The sequence below is a fragment of the Aphelocoma coerulescens genome, chromosome 5 (genome assembly GCF_041296385.1).
Source record: "Aphelocoma coerulescens isolate FSJ_1873_10779 chromosome 5, UR_Acoe_1.0, whole genome shotgun sequence".
In the NCBI taxonomy this organism is placed as follows: Eukaryota; Metazoa; Chordata; class Aves; order Passeriformes; family Corvidae; genus Aphelocoma; species Aphelocoma coerulescens.
The window spans coordinates 34,260,270-34,275,568 of record NC_091019.1 but is presented as its reverse complement, the minus strand read 5'-3'; the positions used below and the strand labels follow the sequence as shown (position 1 = coordinate 34,275,568).

The following is a 15,299-nucleotide window of genomic DNA, read 5'->3' as shown; positions in this document are numbered from 1 at the left end:
CTGGAGCGGCACCAGGAGCGGCACCTGGAGCGGCACCTGGAGCGGCACCTACACACTTTTATACCAGTGTTGGAAGTTCCGTGTGAGCGTGCACAGCATCCTCGTAACGTACTCTGTACTACATACACATGCTTGTATATGTAATACATACAAACCCCACGTCATTCATTTATTAATACCGATTCTCTCCTCTCTCAAAGGCGTAAGTACATATAAGTGTATATATATATTTATACACAATTTACAGCCTTATATATACACCTACATGTAGGTCTATACACCCTATACATACACCTATATATACTGTATAGACAGTAGATGTGTATATATATATATTTGTATATATGTATGGGGGGATGTGTGCATATATATATATTTTTAGATGTGTCTATATACATATATATGTTTATGTGTACCAGAGAGAGGTATATGTTATACAGCTATACAGGGGGTACATATACTCACACACACATATGTACCCTGTACGTGCACCGCTCCGGCTGTGGGTAGGTGTATTTATTTACGCGTACACACGCACTCCCGGCCCGCTCCGGCGGAGGCCGCACACCCCGGCCCGCCCGGAGCCGCCCGCCGCCCCCTCAGGGACCCGCGGCGGGCACGGGGGCGGAGCTTCGGGCGGGAGCCAATCAGAGCCGCGCGAGGCACGAGCAAGGGGCGGGGCTGGTCCGCGGGGGCGGGGGGCGCGGGCAGCGCGGGGGCGGGGCTGGAGCTGCCCGGGCTGCGGCGGCGGCGTCAGGCGCCCCAAAGAAAAATGGCGGCTTGTTTACATCGCGCCCCGGCTCGGCCAATGGGCGGGCGCCTTGCCCGCGTGCCCGGCCGGCGGCGCGATCAGCTGAGGCGGCGCCCAAGATGGCGGCGGCGCGGGGAGGTGGTGCTGGGGCGGTGCTGTAGAGCCCAGCGCCGCCGGGGAGCGCGGCATCGCCTCCGTGTGTGTCACTCCGTCCCGGGTCACCCCCTCGACCTGGGAAGATGCATTCTTTTGGGAACGAAGAAGCCGATTCTCTGGAGCGTCTCTTCGGGTTTTTCTGTGAGTGCGTACGGCGTGGGCACTGGGAGCTTGCACAGGCCTGCGTGCCCCAGCTGAGCCAGTGGCAGGGGGACGGCCCCGGGAAGGTGGAGGCAATTCTTCAGGCTCTGGTAGCTTGTCCCGTGGGGATAAGGTAAGTCAGGTACTGCTCTCGTTCAGCAGACTTGAGAGTGAAAGGGGGAGGAGCAATTAGTTTAGTGTTGGCTGTGGGTGAAAGGTAGAATCAGGGAAGTAGCACTGAGGTGTCTTGTGATGCTGTTGTCTGAACTTTGATGTCTTATCACTAACCAAGAACTTAGGCTGCCCATCCCACCGGGATAACGACTTGTGTTCCTTTGCGTAACTGACATGGTGATTGATAAAAGCGTAAAACTACCTGGAAGCATTTCAGAACGGATTTTAATAGATATTACTGATGGAGAAGGACCGTCTCTTGAAATTACATTTCTTTGACACTGAACTTCAGTTAATTTAGAAATGGAACCACCAAGATCAGCAGTGTAGTTACTTAAAGCATTCTCTTGTTTCCAACTCTTGAAAAATATCCTAATTTCTAAAAATGTAATTCTAAAAAGTTCAAATTGTGCTGTTGATTTCGTATTTCTCTCACACTGTATTTTGGAATGTCATCGGTTTTACTTAATCCCAGTTACTTTTTATCTCTGCTTTTCAGTTAGGCATATGTGAAGGGTGACTTCCTAGCACTTCAGGGCCTGAACACTCGCATTCCCCCTGTCTAACCAGATGATCATACTTCTTCACATCAAAGTTTGTGTAACATTTTAGTAAAGGTTCTAAGAAACAGTTTACACTGACAGCAGCTGAAGGAAGGTGTGCACGTGGTTAACAGCCATGTGAGACATAAGCATTTCCAATCTTTTGATCTTTGATAGCTGGGCTATCACATTTAAAGGCTTTAGTTAGTAGTGCTGAGATTTTTAAAGGACAGGAACTATATTGTGCTTTCTCCTTTTCCTAATCCCTTTGACAGTACTGCATATGTTCCTAACCCTGTGGGCTTTGGGATGTTGAAGTACTGGAGCATGTGAAACATTGATAGAAATTAGAAGGATTCTTTAATTAGTACATTGCTTCACTTTTAGTTTGGGCACAGAGCTGCATTTAGGCTGCTGTGACCTAGGACTTAGTTTCATTTTTTGGGTAGAAATAGGCAGAACAGGAAATAGCACTGTTTGACAAGTGGTCACATTTCAACGAAATCTGCTGAAGTGCTCAAAGAGAGCTATACAGACAGAACTTTGGACCAGAGATAGGTTTCTTTGTTTTGAGGAACTATGCCAGTAGTATTTGGCCAATCTAAAAGTAGTTATTTGCACAGCAGAAATCACTGAGTTGATGTGCAAGAACACCAGTATTCCAGTTTCCCTGCATTCTTTTCCCTTGTCTTCGGCTACTTGCTTGTCTTTGTTTTTATCTTACTCAAAGAAATACAAAATCAAAATTATCTCTGACGGTGTTTTCCTGGATCTTGGAGATGGAGAGGACCTTGTATAATCCACTGTATATGCTTCTTGCTTTTGTAGATGGGGACAGAATTCTAGCCCATGGAGAACTGCGTGGCTTTGGCTTCTTGTGCTGGAAAAATGGCTTGCGAGAAATCAGGTACAGAAACATCTGGTTGACTTCTAAATGCACTTTATAGCTCTGACTTCTAACTGACTTCCAAGTGCAGAATGTCTCCCTAGTTGCTTATTTAAATGTAGGCTTTCCCATGTTTCATGGAACTAAATTCTCAAGACATGCACTACTTTTGCATTTAACAAATTTATCAAGAAAGAACTGTTAATCTTCACACTGAAGATAAAAACTGGGTTTTTTTTAAGATATTAGAAGTTAACATTGTAGCTTTGCACATTCACATAAATGAAAAGCATGAGTTTATCAACTTCTGCATTTGTGTAGCACCTCAGGCATCAGACAATTTTTATAAGCTTTAGGTGTTGAGGGGTGTGCATACTTCTTTTTAAAATTCATTTTTCCTTGTCACTACTTATTCTTTCATTTTTTCTTTACATTCTGAGGAATTGATGGGTTTGTAATTCTTGACAAGGTGACATTTGTCTCTGTTTCCAAATGTAGGAATAAATAAAATCAACTGGTGTGAGAGCAGAACCTGAATGGAATAGCCTTTAATTGAGAATTAGGTTACTTCAGAGAGATATTTCAGTCTGCCTCAAAATGTTAATGAAATAGCTATGATTAAGTTTCCATGCTAATGTAAATAAAAGTTTTATTGACTAATGTATTTCCCATTCTTATATGGTTTCAGAAAACTGTTCCAGTTGCTCTTCAGAGAGAAACTGAATTTTTATTATTCTTGGAAGAACTACAGAAAGATGTCTCTGAGGAAGTCCTAAAGGTGAGCTGCTTCTGCGCCATATTTCTTCTTTTTTTTATGCAGTATGCCCAGCTTCATCAAATCAACGTTAATGCTTCCTGCTAACTGCTTGGGATGTTAATGTGTTATTAATCTTCTAGGCAACTGAGAGAGAGTGTAATTCAGATCCCTTTGTGAAGTTAATCCAGTGTGCCTGCAAGTGATTTCTCTGGCTAGAGTAGAGGCTGCAGGCAGACAAGGAACAGGTTTTTCTATGTGCTGTTTCTTACACGTCAGTCTTGACTGCAGCTGCTTGCCACAGTCTTCAGTCCATAAATACCTGTAATAATCGTAAACCTACAACCTGCTGTGAGCCAAAATAAACTATAGTCAGTAAACACGTTTTAAAAATTAGTTTATTTTCTTTTTCTTTCTTTAGGGATCTTAATTTTCATCTCCTATGCACCCCTTTTCCCCCTTCCTGGAAGCTTTGGGATGCTCTATTATTACTGCTGACATTGCCTAGTAATTGGTATGATGCGTGTTCTGAGGTCCAGGATCCATTTTCCCTTATGAATTAAAAGATGCAGGCTGATTTATTTGAGAAGTATGTGGAAATATGCAAAGGTGGATTAATATCAAAAGCAAGAATAGAGCAGAAAATCAGGAAAGTTACTAACTGTAGGACTGTCCTAATTAGTTACAACAGATTTGGATCTGACGTGGTGTGTGAAATGTCATAAGATGTTGCTTCTAGTCCTATAGATTTTAACTCTTTCAAGATACTCTTTTTTGGTTTGCCTTTTTTTAAAGAGGAAAATGAAAACTTATTATATTCAGGGGGTATTTCAGCTTAGGAAAAGTTGTTCAGTATTTTACTAAGGATACAGAATTAGCAATTACAGGATGAAAACAAGCAAGGCAAACTTGAATGTTGATTAAAATAAATCTGCTTGAAGTCTGTTAGTGAATAATGAAGCCTGTGCATGTTACCATCTCACCTTCAAGGTTATGAAGGGTTCCACCATTGTCGACACTGTCCACCAGTGTTGAGCAGAAACACGAGATTCAGCAACCTCTTATCTTTGTCACAATTACTGTCAGAGGCATGTGGTCGGTAGAGTTACATTTCAATCCAGCAAATAATAAAAAAACAGGGTATTGTGGACTTGCTTTCCATTCTCATTCTTTGTGCACACCAACCACCTCTCCCCTACATAATCTCTGAGGTGTCTCTTTGAGCCAAAGGCTCACATAATTCCAGAAGTGCCAGAAGTGCTGCTTGAGTGCTATTCAACTGGCTTGTCCCTCACCTTCCCAACTCTTATTGGGTGAGCTGATTGGGATTTTTTGTTTGTTTGTTTTACCCTTTCCAGATCTGAAATTTTAGGTTTTCTGCTGATAGGTAGAAAACTTATTGTTGCTTAAGAAAAGTGTGTGAGATGGCTTCTGAATCTGTTCACCAGTTTTAATCAAATTTGAAAAATTGATAAGGATGATGTAGTTCGTAAATGGATGGTACAAATCTGGAAAAGTAGGATGAAAAAAACCCACCACTAATCATTATGCTCTCAGCGACCTACAAAGATCCAGTTATATTAGTACATTGCTTAGAGGTGGAATATGGCAGTGCTTCAGCCATCCCATAGGGACTGCTATGGTTCCTTGCTTGTATATCGTCCTTATAGTGTACTTGTGTATTACAGGATTCTTTATATTTTGTTACATATTCAGGCATATCCACTCTTCTAGGAGGGATATTGGACAAGGTGGACATTATTAATGGATTTCTTAGGTAGTATGGTGCTTCCAAATTGATTTATCTGCTCGCTTTCAAGTTTCTTCTATTTTTTTAAATAATTCATTTCATATATTCATGTAGTCTAAAAGGCTTACTCTTTTATTATTTTCCTGCCAGGAACTGTTTGAAGCATTTGAGTGCACGCAGAACAAGCACATCACAGACAGCAAAAGAAGAGATGACTGTTCTCACAAATTCAGTTTGGATGTTGTTTCAGCTCTCCGGAAGCTTCTGCTGCGGGCTCCCCAGAGGGCAAAAGCCCTGCTGGAGTTCTTCCAGGGGGAACAAGGAATACCAAGCTCCTCACTCCAGCAATATCGCTCTCTACAAAACATCTTTGTAGAATTTCTTTGTGACTCCTTAAAATCTCTGCGGAGGCTTCAGGGCAGTTCTGAGATTTCAGCTGAACTAGATCAAAGAGAACTAGTAGATACAATTTATGCTGCTCTCAGTATAGTGACTTTTGAAGTGGAGCATCAAGCAGATGAAATAAAACACTTATTCAGGGAGCTCTTGGATGTATGCTGGGCTGAGGGGAGCCCACTGAGGGAAGAGAAGCTACTAAACTGTATGCTGAGGAAACAGAGCCATGGCCTGTTAAGCCTCTATAGCAATGTTCTCACAGAAAGAACAAGAGAAAAGTTTTTGTTGTCAAAATCAATACAAAAAGGTTTGTTTCACATTTTGCTTTGTACTAATCTCCTGTTTAACAAAACCGTTAAGGCATTAAATAGATGAGTAGTCAAGAAGTCAGGCAATGTTCTTGCTAAGGTGCCTTAACAAACCATGGACTCTTTAGAAAGATGATGCTAAAATGATCCTTAAAGCAAGGAACTGGCATAGGAACACTGGTTCTCTCCCCTACATTTCTGCAGTCTATGCCGTGTTTTGTGATCGCTTCCTTTACCACCCCTTGTGCTCTATTTTAATCTGCTCAGCATTTCTCTTGATGAAAATCTTGCTTGTAACTAGAAGTTTGACACTCCCTATGTATACAGTATTTATTTGTTCACCTCCAGCTCAGGGTCGTCTGTGTTGGAATATGTTCTGTTTCTGGCCAGTAACAATCACCTCAGTAATCCCAAAATATTCAAACCCCTTAATACAGGAAAAGAAAACTTCTGAAAGTGGAAGGAGCTGTGGAGTGGGCTGATAACCCAGCAGGACAGAAGATGCACTGTGATTACCTGCTCACTTGCCAGAGCCCAGCTGTTGGTTTTGTACCAACCATGACTTCACAGCCTCTGTCTAGCTCGCTATGACTGGTACCTTTAGTTGTAACTTGATGATCCTGGTGGATCCCTTTCCAGCTCAGCGTATTCTGTGAATCTATGAGGATCTCAGATGAAGCTGAATGGCGCGTGATGCCCAAGTCCTTGTCAGTAAAGTGGCAAGGAAGGAAAAGCTAGAATCCTACCCTCTTTTGCTCACCTCTGTTCACTGAGGTGTAAGTCAGTGGAATTTGTATTGTCTCTTCTCCCTTCTCTCAGGGATTGCTGAAGCGAAGTTCAGGCTGGTGTGGCAGACTCTAGAAGTTCTGATAATAACTATAGTTAGTGCTTCCTCATGGGGGAAGAGAAGTGGAGATCCACATACCTTCACTCTCACTGGGAATAGTTTGGGTCTCACTTTGCACAGATCTGAGAAGTTCCAGTGCTGGACAAGCCTTTGCTAAGGCCCTGCAAAGTAGCACAGTGTCTTGAGCCACAAGCAAGAATTCTTGCAACTCATAGATAAGGTGTTCGTGGCTAAAGCAAGTCAGACAGTGTGACCTGAACTGATGCAAACAGCCTGTGTGCTGAGCAGGCTTTTGCTATGTTAATAATTATCGATACAGTTTTCTGGTTTTCTATCTGACCTCTATCAAATTTCTCTGCTTGGCCCTCCTGTTACCAAGTAACAATATCCAATAGCTGGTAATATGTAACAGCTGGTTAGTACTTGAGGAAATGTTGAGTGTTTCTCAGTTTAAATTAGTACCAATTGTGCTTCTCTCAAAGATATCCCTCTCTACTGGAAGGTAATCTTGTTTTGATGTTTTTAGGATCATCTGAGCAGCTGGATACAGAGCGAACTGTGATGAGTTTGTTCTCAGATCCCAAAGAAGCTCCTAATTGGAAGACAGCCTATTTCTACTGCTTGAGCAGCAGCAAGCACTTTCTGGAACAGATTCTGGTACAGCCATAAAATCATTAACAGGGAAACCCAATGGAGGCTAAAGTCAGTCCCTGTATTGAACATATCTCAGTGGTGCACAGAAGCATTTTGTATTCAAATAGTGTTTGCCAGGGGTGATGACTAATAGGAACAAGGAGGTAACAGTGATAACTCCCCTACTTGCAGCTGTGCAATGAACATAAAACTACTAGTGAGATTTTTGGAAAAGCTCATCTGCATGCAGACTGAAGATTAAATCTTCAGGGTTTAAGAAGTCTCATTTTCTGCTTGTAATTTTGTTGGATACACCATTTACCTCATGACCTTGAACTTGTTGCTTTCTGATGCTGGTAGATTTGGGGCAGTGAGACTAGTTTGCATGGTAAAATTTGTGGTGAAAATAGTCTGTTATGAATTAATTGATTTTTATATATTTACATAGAAGAAATAGAATACAGGCAGGTGGTCACTGTTAAAGTGTGAGGTTTTAAGGTTGAATATATTTCAGCTTTTATGTAATGTGCTTGTAGAAGTCTTTTACATGATGCCCTTGGCAGAGACGTAATCAAGAGAGGGAATGCAAAGATAATGTAGAGTGGAATGTGAGTTTGCTAAGTAGTAAGCATTTGAAATGATGTTTTTTTTCATTAAGACAACTTTACTGATGAGTATCCTGATAGCTTGGACAGTGTAAATTTAGGGACATTCCAGATGCAGAACTTCACTCTTTTAGTGAAGCTAATATTGAAATGGCTACTTGCTTACATAGTCTGCCAGGCATTATGGGTCTCCATATTTTGGGAAAATTAATACTTCTTCCGTTTATTTTCTAGGTGACTGCATTAGCTTTACTAAAAAGAGAAGACTACTCAGGCCTGAAGAACTTGTTGAGGAGAGAATTCAACCCCCTTAGCCGCCTCTTGGTGTTGTTAGGATGGACTCATTGTCAAAGCTTGGAATCAGCAAAAGCATTGCTATGGACTCTACACAAAAGTCAGGTAAATCAGCAGAAAGCAAGTGGCAGGATCCCAGTCTGAGTCCAGATAATGCAATTTGTTTGCAAAAGCAAGTAAAACCAGGGAGTTTTCAGTGAGAATGTCAATCTTCCTCAAAACGGAATTTAAAAAGCTAAGATACTACAGTTGTATGTAGGACACTTGCCTTTCTTCTTATTCCTTGGCTGTGGAGTATGACTGCAAAGGAGAGTCTGAAAGTTTCTCTCACGTGAACTCATAAACAGCCTCTGCTGTTAACAAGAAAAAAAAGACAGCAATGGTTGTTGATTAGTTTTGAAGAGAGCTGGAACATCTTTCCTTCATGTAATTTCCTCCAGTGAGTCATCCCTGGATAGTGACTTATTCAGGCCTGAGTTCAACAACAAGGTAGCTTGAAATTCCCCATACTCATTCTCAAAGTGAAATGATAAATGATAAGAGCTGTGAGCAAAAGATCCACCTTGTTTGGGGGGCAGTCTTCATCTGTGCAAAAGAGACAGGGTTCCAGCTCTGAAGGTGTAGTTGCACTTTAGATGATGCCTGCTGGCTGGCTGAGGTGTCAGAGATGGGGAGATGAGGAGCCTTGTACTGCTGGCTCGCAGTGCAGACCTAAGCCAATATTGCCTTAAGGGAGTTACTATCTATTTGTAATACACCCAAAGTCTATTCAGTAGCTTCTGCAAAGTTAAACTTAGATTTGATTTTAGCAGGCAGTCATCTGTAGTAGAAAAGCACATGGAAAAGGAGAATAACCATCTGCTACCCAGTGTGTCATCTTTCTAGTGCATGATTAGTTTTAGACTGTTACTAAGAAGCATTAATTTGCATTTTATAAGCTAATCTTGAAAAGGGATGTAGCCACCTTTCCATAGTCTGTAGATGTGCCAAGGGGAGGCTGACTGACTTTTATGTTCTTTCAGAATAGCCCTCCTTTGCTGGGTTTGTAATAAATCCGGCAATTTTCTGTATTTGAAATTTATTATCTAGGTAAAGAAGTCTTGCAAACATGCATATGTGACACGGGCTTGGTTCTGCTGTCTGGCTGGGGGATTTGTTGTAAAGAGATTCTTTTATTTGTCTTTCCATTTAGGATCTGTGCAATGATTCAGTATTGAAAGATTTTTGTGATGGGCTCTGGGCTCATGTGGAAGTTCTTGAATGGTGCATGCAGCAAAACAGGTAAAATGATCAGAAGGACTTTTTCCAAACTATGTTGCCAACTCTACCTGTTAAGTCAGCTTATGTATGCAAATAGAAAAGGTATTATTTTCTTGGCTAATCATCTAATAGTGACTGTATAAACAAGCTCTTGAAATTTCTTGTGGGCTGTAGTTACCCTCTTTGTTTTTCTTTTTAGTTGCATTAGTTTGGTTCAATCAGAATTAGAGTGGGAGTTATATCTTTAAATGTAGTTGAGACTTAAATCTGTGTCACCTCTTTGTTTTCTCCTGCAGTATTACTGTCCCAAGGAAGGTTCTGTTGCAACACTTGCACAATCTGGATTGCCACACTGTGGTGTACTCTCTGCATCATCTCACCAATCTTCTGGCACTGAATGAAGATGATGTTATTGAGCTTCTTCAAAAAGTTCCTGCTAGAGACCAGCAGATGCAGGGTAAATGCATAGGGTTGTAAGAACACTAAAAACTCACAATCCATTGAGTGTGTATGTTCAGTACTTCTGCCAGGATTTGTTCTTTTGACCTGCTTCTGTAATTGTGGAAGATAAGTTACCAGCTGTTTTGTGGAAGAAATCTAGAGAGCATGTGGAAATTATTTTGAAATCCTTTTGGGGAGTAAATTGTCTTTCAAGAAGGAGTTGTGAGATCTCTTTGATCTCACAAGGACAGATTTCTGAAAGAGCTTTTGGTAACAAGATTTTGCACATGCTCATGATATGCACTTCTCATTGTAACTTTTGTACTGTGTAATACCTTTAGTTTGAAAAGAAAGTGTATGGTTTGTATTTCAGTGCACTTTAATTTAAAATCAAAGAACAAAACCTGATGAAATTTACAATATCTTGTACTACAACATCTTCGTTTTTGAAAGATATAAAAAGTGGAGGCTTTTTATTCTAATATTAAGTGTTACTAAATTTAAATTTAATGTTTAAGTTAGTAATGCTTACCTACAGCCTATGTTTACATCACTCCTGCCTCACTTCTTTCATCTTCACATGTTCCAGTTGGGTGCCTAAAATACCTGCAACTACCAAACACATTGGATCACTTAAAAGTGAATCTTCTTGGACACTCTTTTGATTGTAGCCTATCTCCAGGTTCAGCTGCTGCTATTTTAAAGCTGTTTTCTGATAGGACCTCTTAATGATGATCGAGAAGCTCTGTTTTCCTGCATGTACTAGAACCTAAGAAGCTGCAATTTTTTGTGTCTTATTTCTTTTACATTTGTGAATTTGGACGTGTGTAATTTCAACCTGAGTTGCATGGAGAGCTCTCAGTGATGGATCTCACACAGATTTTTCCAGATTGCCTAGTGGGAAGTAGGTTTCTCTCCTTCCACTGTCACACTGTTGTAATGTTGGTTTCTGTTCCTACTTTCTCAGGTTTTGGTGTTAAAATTATCATAACACTTGTCTTGAATAATCTTAAAAGATGTAGTAATTGGGACTCTATATAAATCTTTATTTTCAGTGCCCTGCTTTCTGAAATTTTGTTGTTGCTAGTGTTGTGGGATTTTTTTAATCAGTTCTTACATTTTAATTATTTTCTGCTTAAATTCTGTCAAAGCCTTTCAAAAACAGGAAGAGGCAGTCCCATCATATCTTCTGGGAGCTGCATGACTGTAGCAAAAGAACTCTAGCTGTGGTTTCTCTTCTTTTTTTTGCATGTCACATTAATTTATGGAACTAATTAATGGAAGGCAAGTCCTCCTTCTCTTTTCAATCCAGCAATTACTGCAAAATTCAGATGATTCTATAAACACATCTTAATAGAATCTTCTTTAAAATAATCTATTTTGAACCTTAAAGGGAAGAGAGGAGTCATAAACTTTTTTTATCAGACGTGGTAGTGTTAACAGGCCTTTTCCTCCAATCACTGCACATGCTTCCCTCTCTTCCCCTTCTTTTTAGTACACATCTGTCAGCTGCAGTAGTGAAACCAGAGTAGTGGTACTGATAGACAGTCGAGTTCAGGCTGTGCGTAACACTGGTTTTGATCAGTCATGGTGAGCAGCAATTTCCTCATGAGTTACAATATTCAAGAAGTTGTTAGTATTTCTGGCATAGGAAAAACAATGCCAGTAGTTAAAGGATTGTTCTTTCATGTTGGTACAAGGAAAAGGATTGGTTTAGGTACAAATACTGACACAGACACACTGCATCCAAGTCTTTCCATGTGTGAGGCAAAAGTGTATTAAACTTACTTTTGATTACCTGTATTTGTCTTATAGTATCTCCAGGTAACTATTTCTCTTTTCCAGAGGATTGTATTTATCAAGTCTCTGGCTTTATCTGCCTGAAGTCCTCTTAAGACAGTGGTATTGAGAGCTATTTGGGTGTTTATGTATTAGTGTAGAGCTGCTGGGCAACAGTAGAATTTCCATAGCCATTTACATAGAATTTCCATAGCGGGTTCTGCAAAGGATTCATACTTGGATGTCTCCTCAGTTCTGTCTGCTGTCTACATTGTATTTTCCATCATTGTCACTGTTTAGAATGGCAGTGATAGGGAATAACTGTTGCCAGCTGTTTATGCCCTCAGTCCTGTTGCCTTGGCTGCTCTGTAGTTTCCAGAAGAGTTCAGACTGGTGCTTTTCCTTGCAGTCATACTCAAACTTTGTGGAGAACAGCACTGAAACACTTTCTAGGTTAGGTAATTCTGTTCAGTCCCAGAATTTGGATGTGGACATTGTCAGTACATTGTGCTTTGTACCAGTGCTTTTTTAAAAAAAGCAACTTGGCTAATGCTTTCCCTGCATGACAACAGGTAGAGGGACAATCTATCACTTGAATAAGAATACAGGACAGTGGATTCCAAGCACTAATTTAACACTCTGTGTAGTTGTTGGGGGTTTTTTGTTTCTTTCTTTGTTGTTTCTTTGTTTGTTCTTTTAACCTTTTTGCAGTAGTTGGATAATTCATCTAAACTCAACATAACAGAATATGTGACACTATATTGTGTTTCTGGTTAAAGGAGATGATGATGATGTGATTTTTACAATTTGCAGCTCTGCTGTTCTGTTGTACTAAGAAGGGATAATATCTCTGGCATGTGATGCCTTTCCTCAAAAAAAAACCCAAAGAGGAGAAGTGGATGCAGTACTTCTCTAGTTTGGCTTTATTATAAATGTATGAAGGAAACTGTGGGACTGTACTTCTTCTTTAATTAGTTGCAGATTATGTTTGATCTATTGTGTCAGCCAGTGTGAATCATCCATGATATCTATTTATTAGTACAAATCTGAAGAGGTGGTGGTACCCTATTCTTACTGCAGTCATGGCCTGTCTACACTGTTTCCCTACTTATCTGCTGTGTACTAGAACACAAAATTCTAAGATGCTGAAATGAAACAGGATTTGCCCCTCTGCAGTATAGCTTAACCACATACTGCTAATGACAGTCATTATGAGTGATTTTTGTCATTCTACACTGTAGCCAGGTCCTGTTATACAAGTTCACAGAAAATTTCCTTTTTGGAAGGGGATCCAGACCTGACATTTCTGTGCCCATCTGTTGTGGGTTCGGTTGTTTGGGCTTTTCTTCCCAAAGTAACAGTGAGATAGATCAAAGCTGAGACAAAAATGACGCTGAGGAAGAAAGACTGGATAAATATTGCTGTGCAGGAACTGCAGGAGAAAATTAACTTGTTTTCTTGTCTACCTCCTACCCCATCACTGCCCTGGTTTCCCTCCACAGCAGCCACACTCCCTAACACCCTGAGTCAGCAGCGCAATCTGGCACTCTTCCGAGCGTTTTGTGCCATGAAGTATGCAATCTATGCTCTCTGTGTGAATACACACAGGCATGCCAAGTGCAAGGATTGTGTACACAGCCTTCTTGGTGATATCCCTGAGGATGCAGCTTTTGGAGAACCAGCAGGTGATTGGCCTCCTTTCTCAGGTTCAGTAATGTGTGCTTCTCCATCCAGTTGCTGGGCTCTGAATTATCACGTAGTATTGGGATAATGTTGCACCTTGTGTACATATGGTGTTTTATTCAGTGGGCTATGGATGCTTTGCAAGCAAGTCTAATTGTATTTCTTTGAGATGTTGTTATCTTTAATGAATAAGCTACCAGCCTTGTATTAAAACATTTAAGGTAATTATACAAAAAATGTAGTGCAAAAAGGAGATGATACTAGATATAGGATGGTAGTGACAGGGATAATTTTGTAAGAGTTTACGATTTCCCAGAGCTGAAACTGATTTAATGGCTAGAATGGGTGTAATCTGAATTTGCACATCACTGAACAAAGTGATAATTGGCATTACTCAGAGGGAGGAGGCACACTACCTTTCTAAATGTAAATTGTTGGACATATATTTACTTGGTGTTTGGAGGAATGATTGGGCCTGAGCCACTGGGCTAGGTCCCTCTTCTGTGATTTTCTTAAAAGGCACAAGTTGGAACAAGGAATTCCTGAAAAATGTAGTAATTTATTTTTGTTTTTAATTGTACAGATTGCTCTTCAGTATTTCCTCAGTACATTGTGAAGTGTCAGCAGTTCTTAAGGAGTGTTCCTGTTCCTCTGCGCCTGGAGGTTTTGGAGAATATTTTCTCCTTGCTTTTTGTTTCCTATAGTGACCTCTATACTGAGACTCCTCTACCCGAGGACTATGCAGAGGATGAAGACCTTGACAAAAAGAGTGCTCCTCTGAGTGTAGAAGGCAGTGCCAGTTGGCAGCCGTGTGCCTCACAAAGTCCATGGCACGTAACAGAGGCTGAAAAAAAATCAGAGAAGCATCTGTTGGCTGCACAGACGGCTCACACAGATACCCGAGATCTTTGTGACTCCATGGTAGACGGCAAAAGCTGTGAAACCTCTAAGCCAAGCTACCTGGATCTGAAACACTTCACCAGTGGTGTTACTGGATTTTTAGTGGATGACGTGGCCATGGAGGCCTTCCTCACATTGCTTCTCAACCACTTGGAAGAAATTCAGAGTTCTCTCCCATGGGACTCCAGTAATGTGCTTCGAGAAGAGCTGGAGCTTGTTGAGTGCTTGAATCTTTCTGCAAGCAGAGATGCCTTTGGAAGTCGCGTGTTACAGTTTTCCAAATACCTTTCTGAAGCTCACTGGCGATACAAGGTGGTGATGAGTAACAGAAATGCAGGTAGGCTTTGTATTTGGCACTTTCTGATATGTTACAGCTGTCCAGACAGTGATCTCAAGACTAAATTCCCTGAGCATCTTAATGAGGGAGCACATTTTGGCAGATACTGGGAGAGTGGCCTACTTAGAGATCCCCTGGTTCTTGCATCGTTTTCCAATAGAAGTGATCCCTATTCTAATCAGAAAGTTTGGGGTTTTTTTCTCTTTTCCATCCCCTCTGTGGATGCACTGCTTCTGTTTGCCTTTGTCCCGCCCGTGTCACAAGTCACACTGCAGTGGTATGAAGGGACATGGTGGTGTTGGATCCAGTGCAAGTCAAATAGTCTCAGCTCGTTCATGGACAGTGTTGATTTAGCCTAGTCTGGAAACATGTTAGGAACATGTATCAGGGGTTGTGTTATTCTGGATGATTGTTGAAGTAGCTAGAACAACACACTCAGGAATCTGTTTCCCACCCTTCTCCATAGCCCATAACTTGTTAGCCCTGCTGCTATGAGATTTTGTCTTGTATCACATGTAGTTTATTGTGTATCTCAGATCATGTAAGCTCCATGTCCCAAGAAAGACTGGGCAGTCTGGACCTTAAATATTGCAAGTTTGCAAACTTGTGTTCAACTGTTTCTCAAGTCTCCCCCTATAAAGCTATTTGGTAATGTTTTTGTT

The 15,299-nt window shown here is 40.9% G+C and overlaps 1 protein-coding gene across 4 annotated transcripts in view; it reads left to right on the top strand.

Moving 5' to 3' along the window:
* Positions 1 to 870: 870 nt before the first annotated feature.
* Positions 871 to 15,299, top strand: part of ZFYVE26 (zinc finger FYVE-type containing 26) — a 49,244-nt gene continuing 34,815 nt past the window's right edge. The window contains exons 1-10 of one of the 4 annotated variants that reach the window (XM_069017650.1): positions 871 to 1,181; positions 2,593 to 2,671; positions 3,339 to 3,428; positions 5,305 to 5,857; positions 7,232 to 7,362; positions 8,178 to 8,342; positions 9,430 to 9,518; positions 9,794 to 9,954; positions 13,223 to 13,402; positions 13,984 to 14,637. In XM_069017650.1, the coding sequence (XP_068873751.1) occupies positions 991 to 1,181; positions 2,593 to 2,671; positions 3,339 to 3,428; positions 5,305 to 5,857; positions 7,232 to 7,362; positions 8,178 to 8,342; positions 9,430 to 9,518; positions 9,794 to 9,954; positions 13,223 to 13,402; positions 13,984 to 14,637 (2,293 nt within the window). In that variant the 5' untranslated portion in view covers positions 871 to 990. Of the gene's footprint in view, positions 1,182 to 2,592; positions 2,672 to 3,338; positions 3,429 to 5,304; positions 5,858 to 7,231; positions 7,363 to 7,479; positions 7,503 to 8,177; positions 8,343 to 9,429; positions 9,519 to 9,793; positions 9,955 to 10,448; positions 10,843 to 13,219; positions 13,403 to 13,983; positions 14,638 to 15,299 lie in introns of those variants that run through there. The other 3 variants (XM_069017649.1, XM_069017651.1, XM_069017652.1) reach the window with 3 other exon arrangements.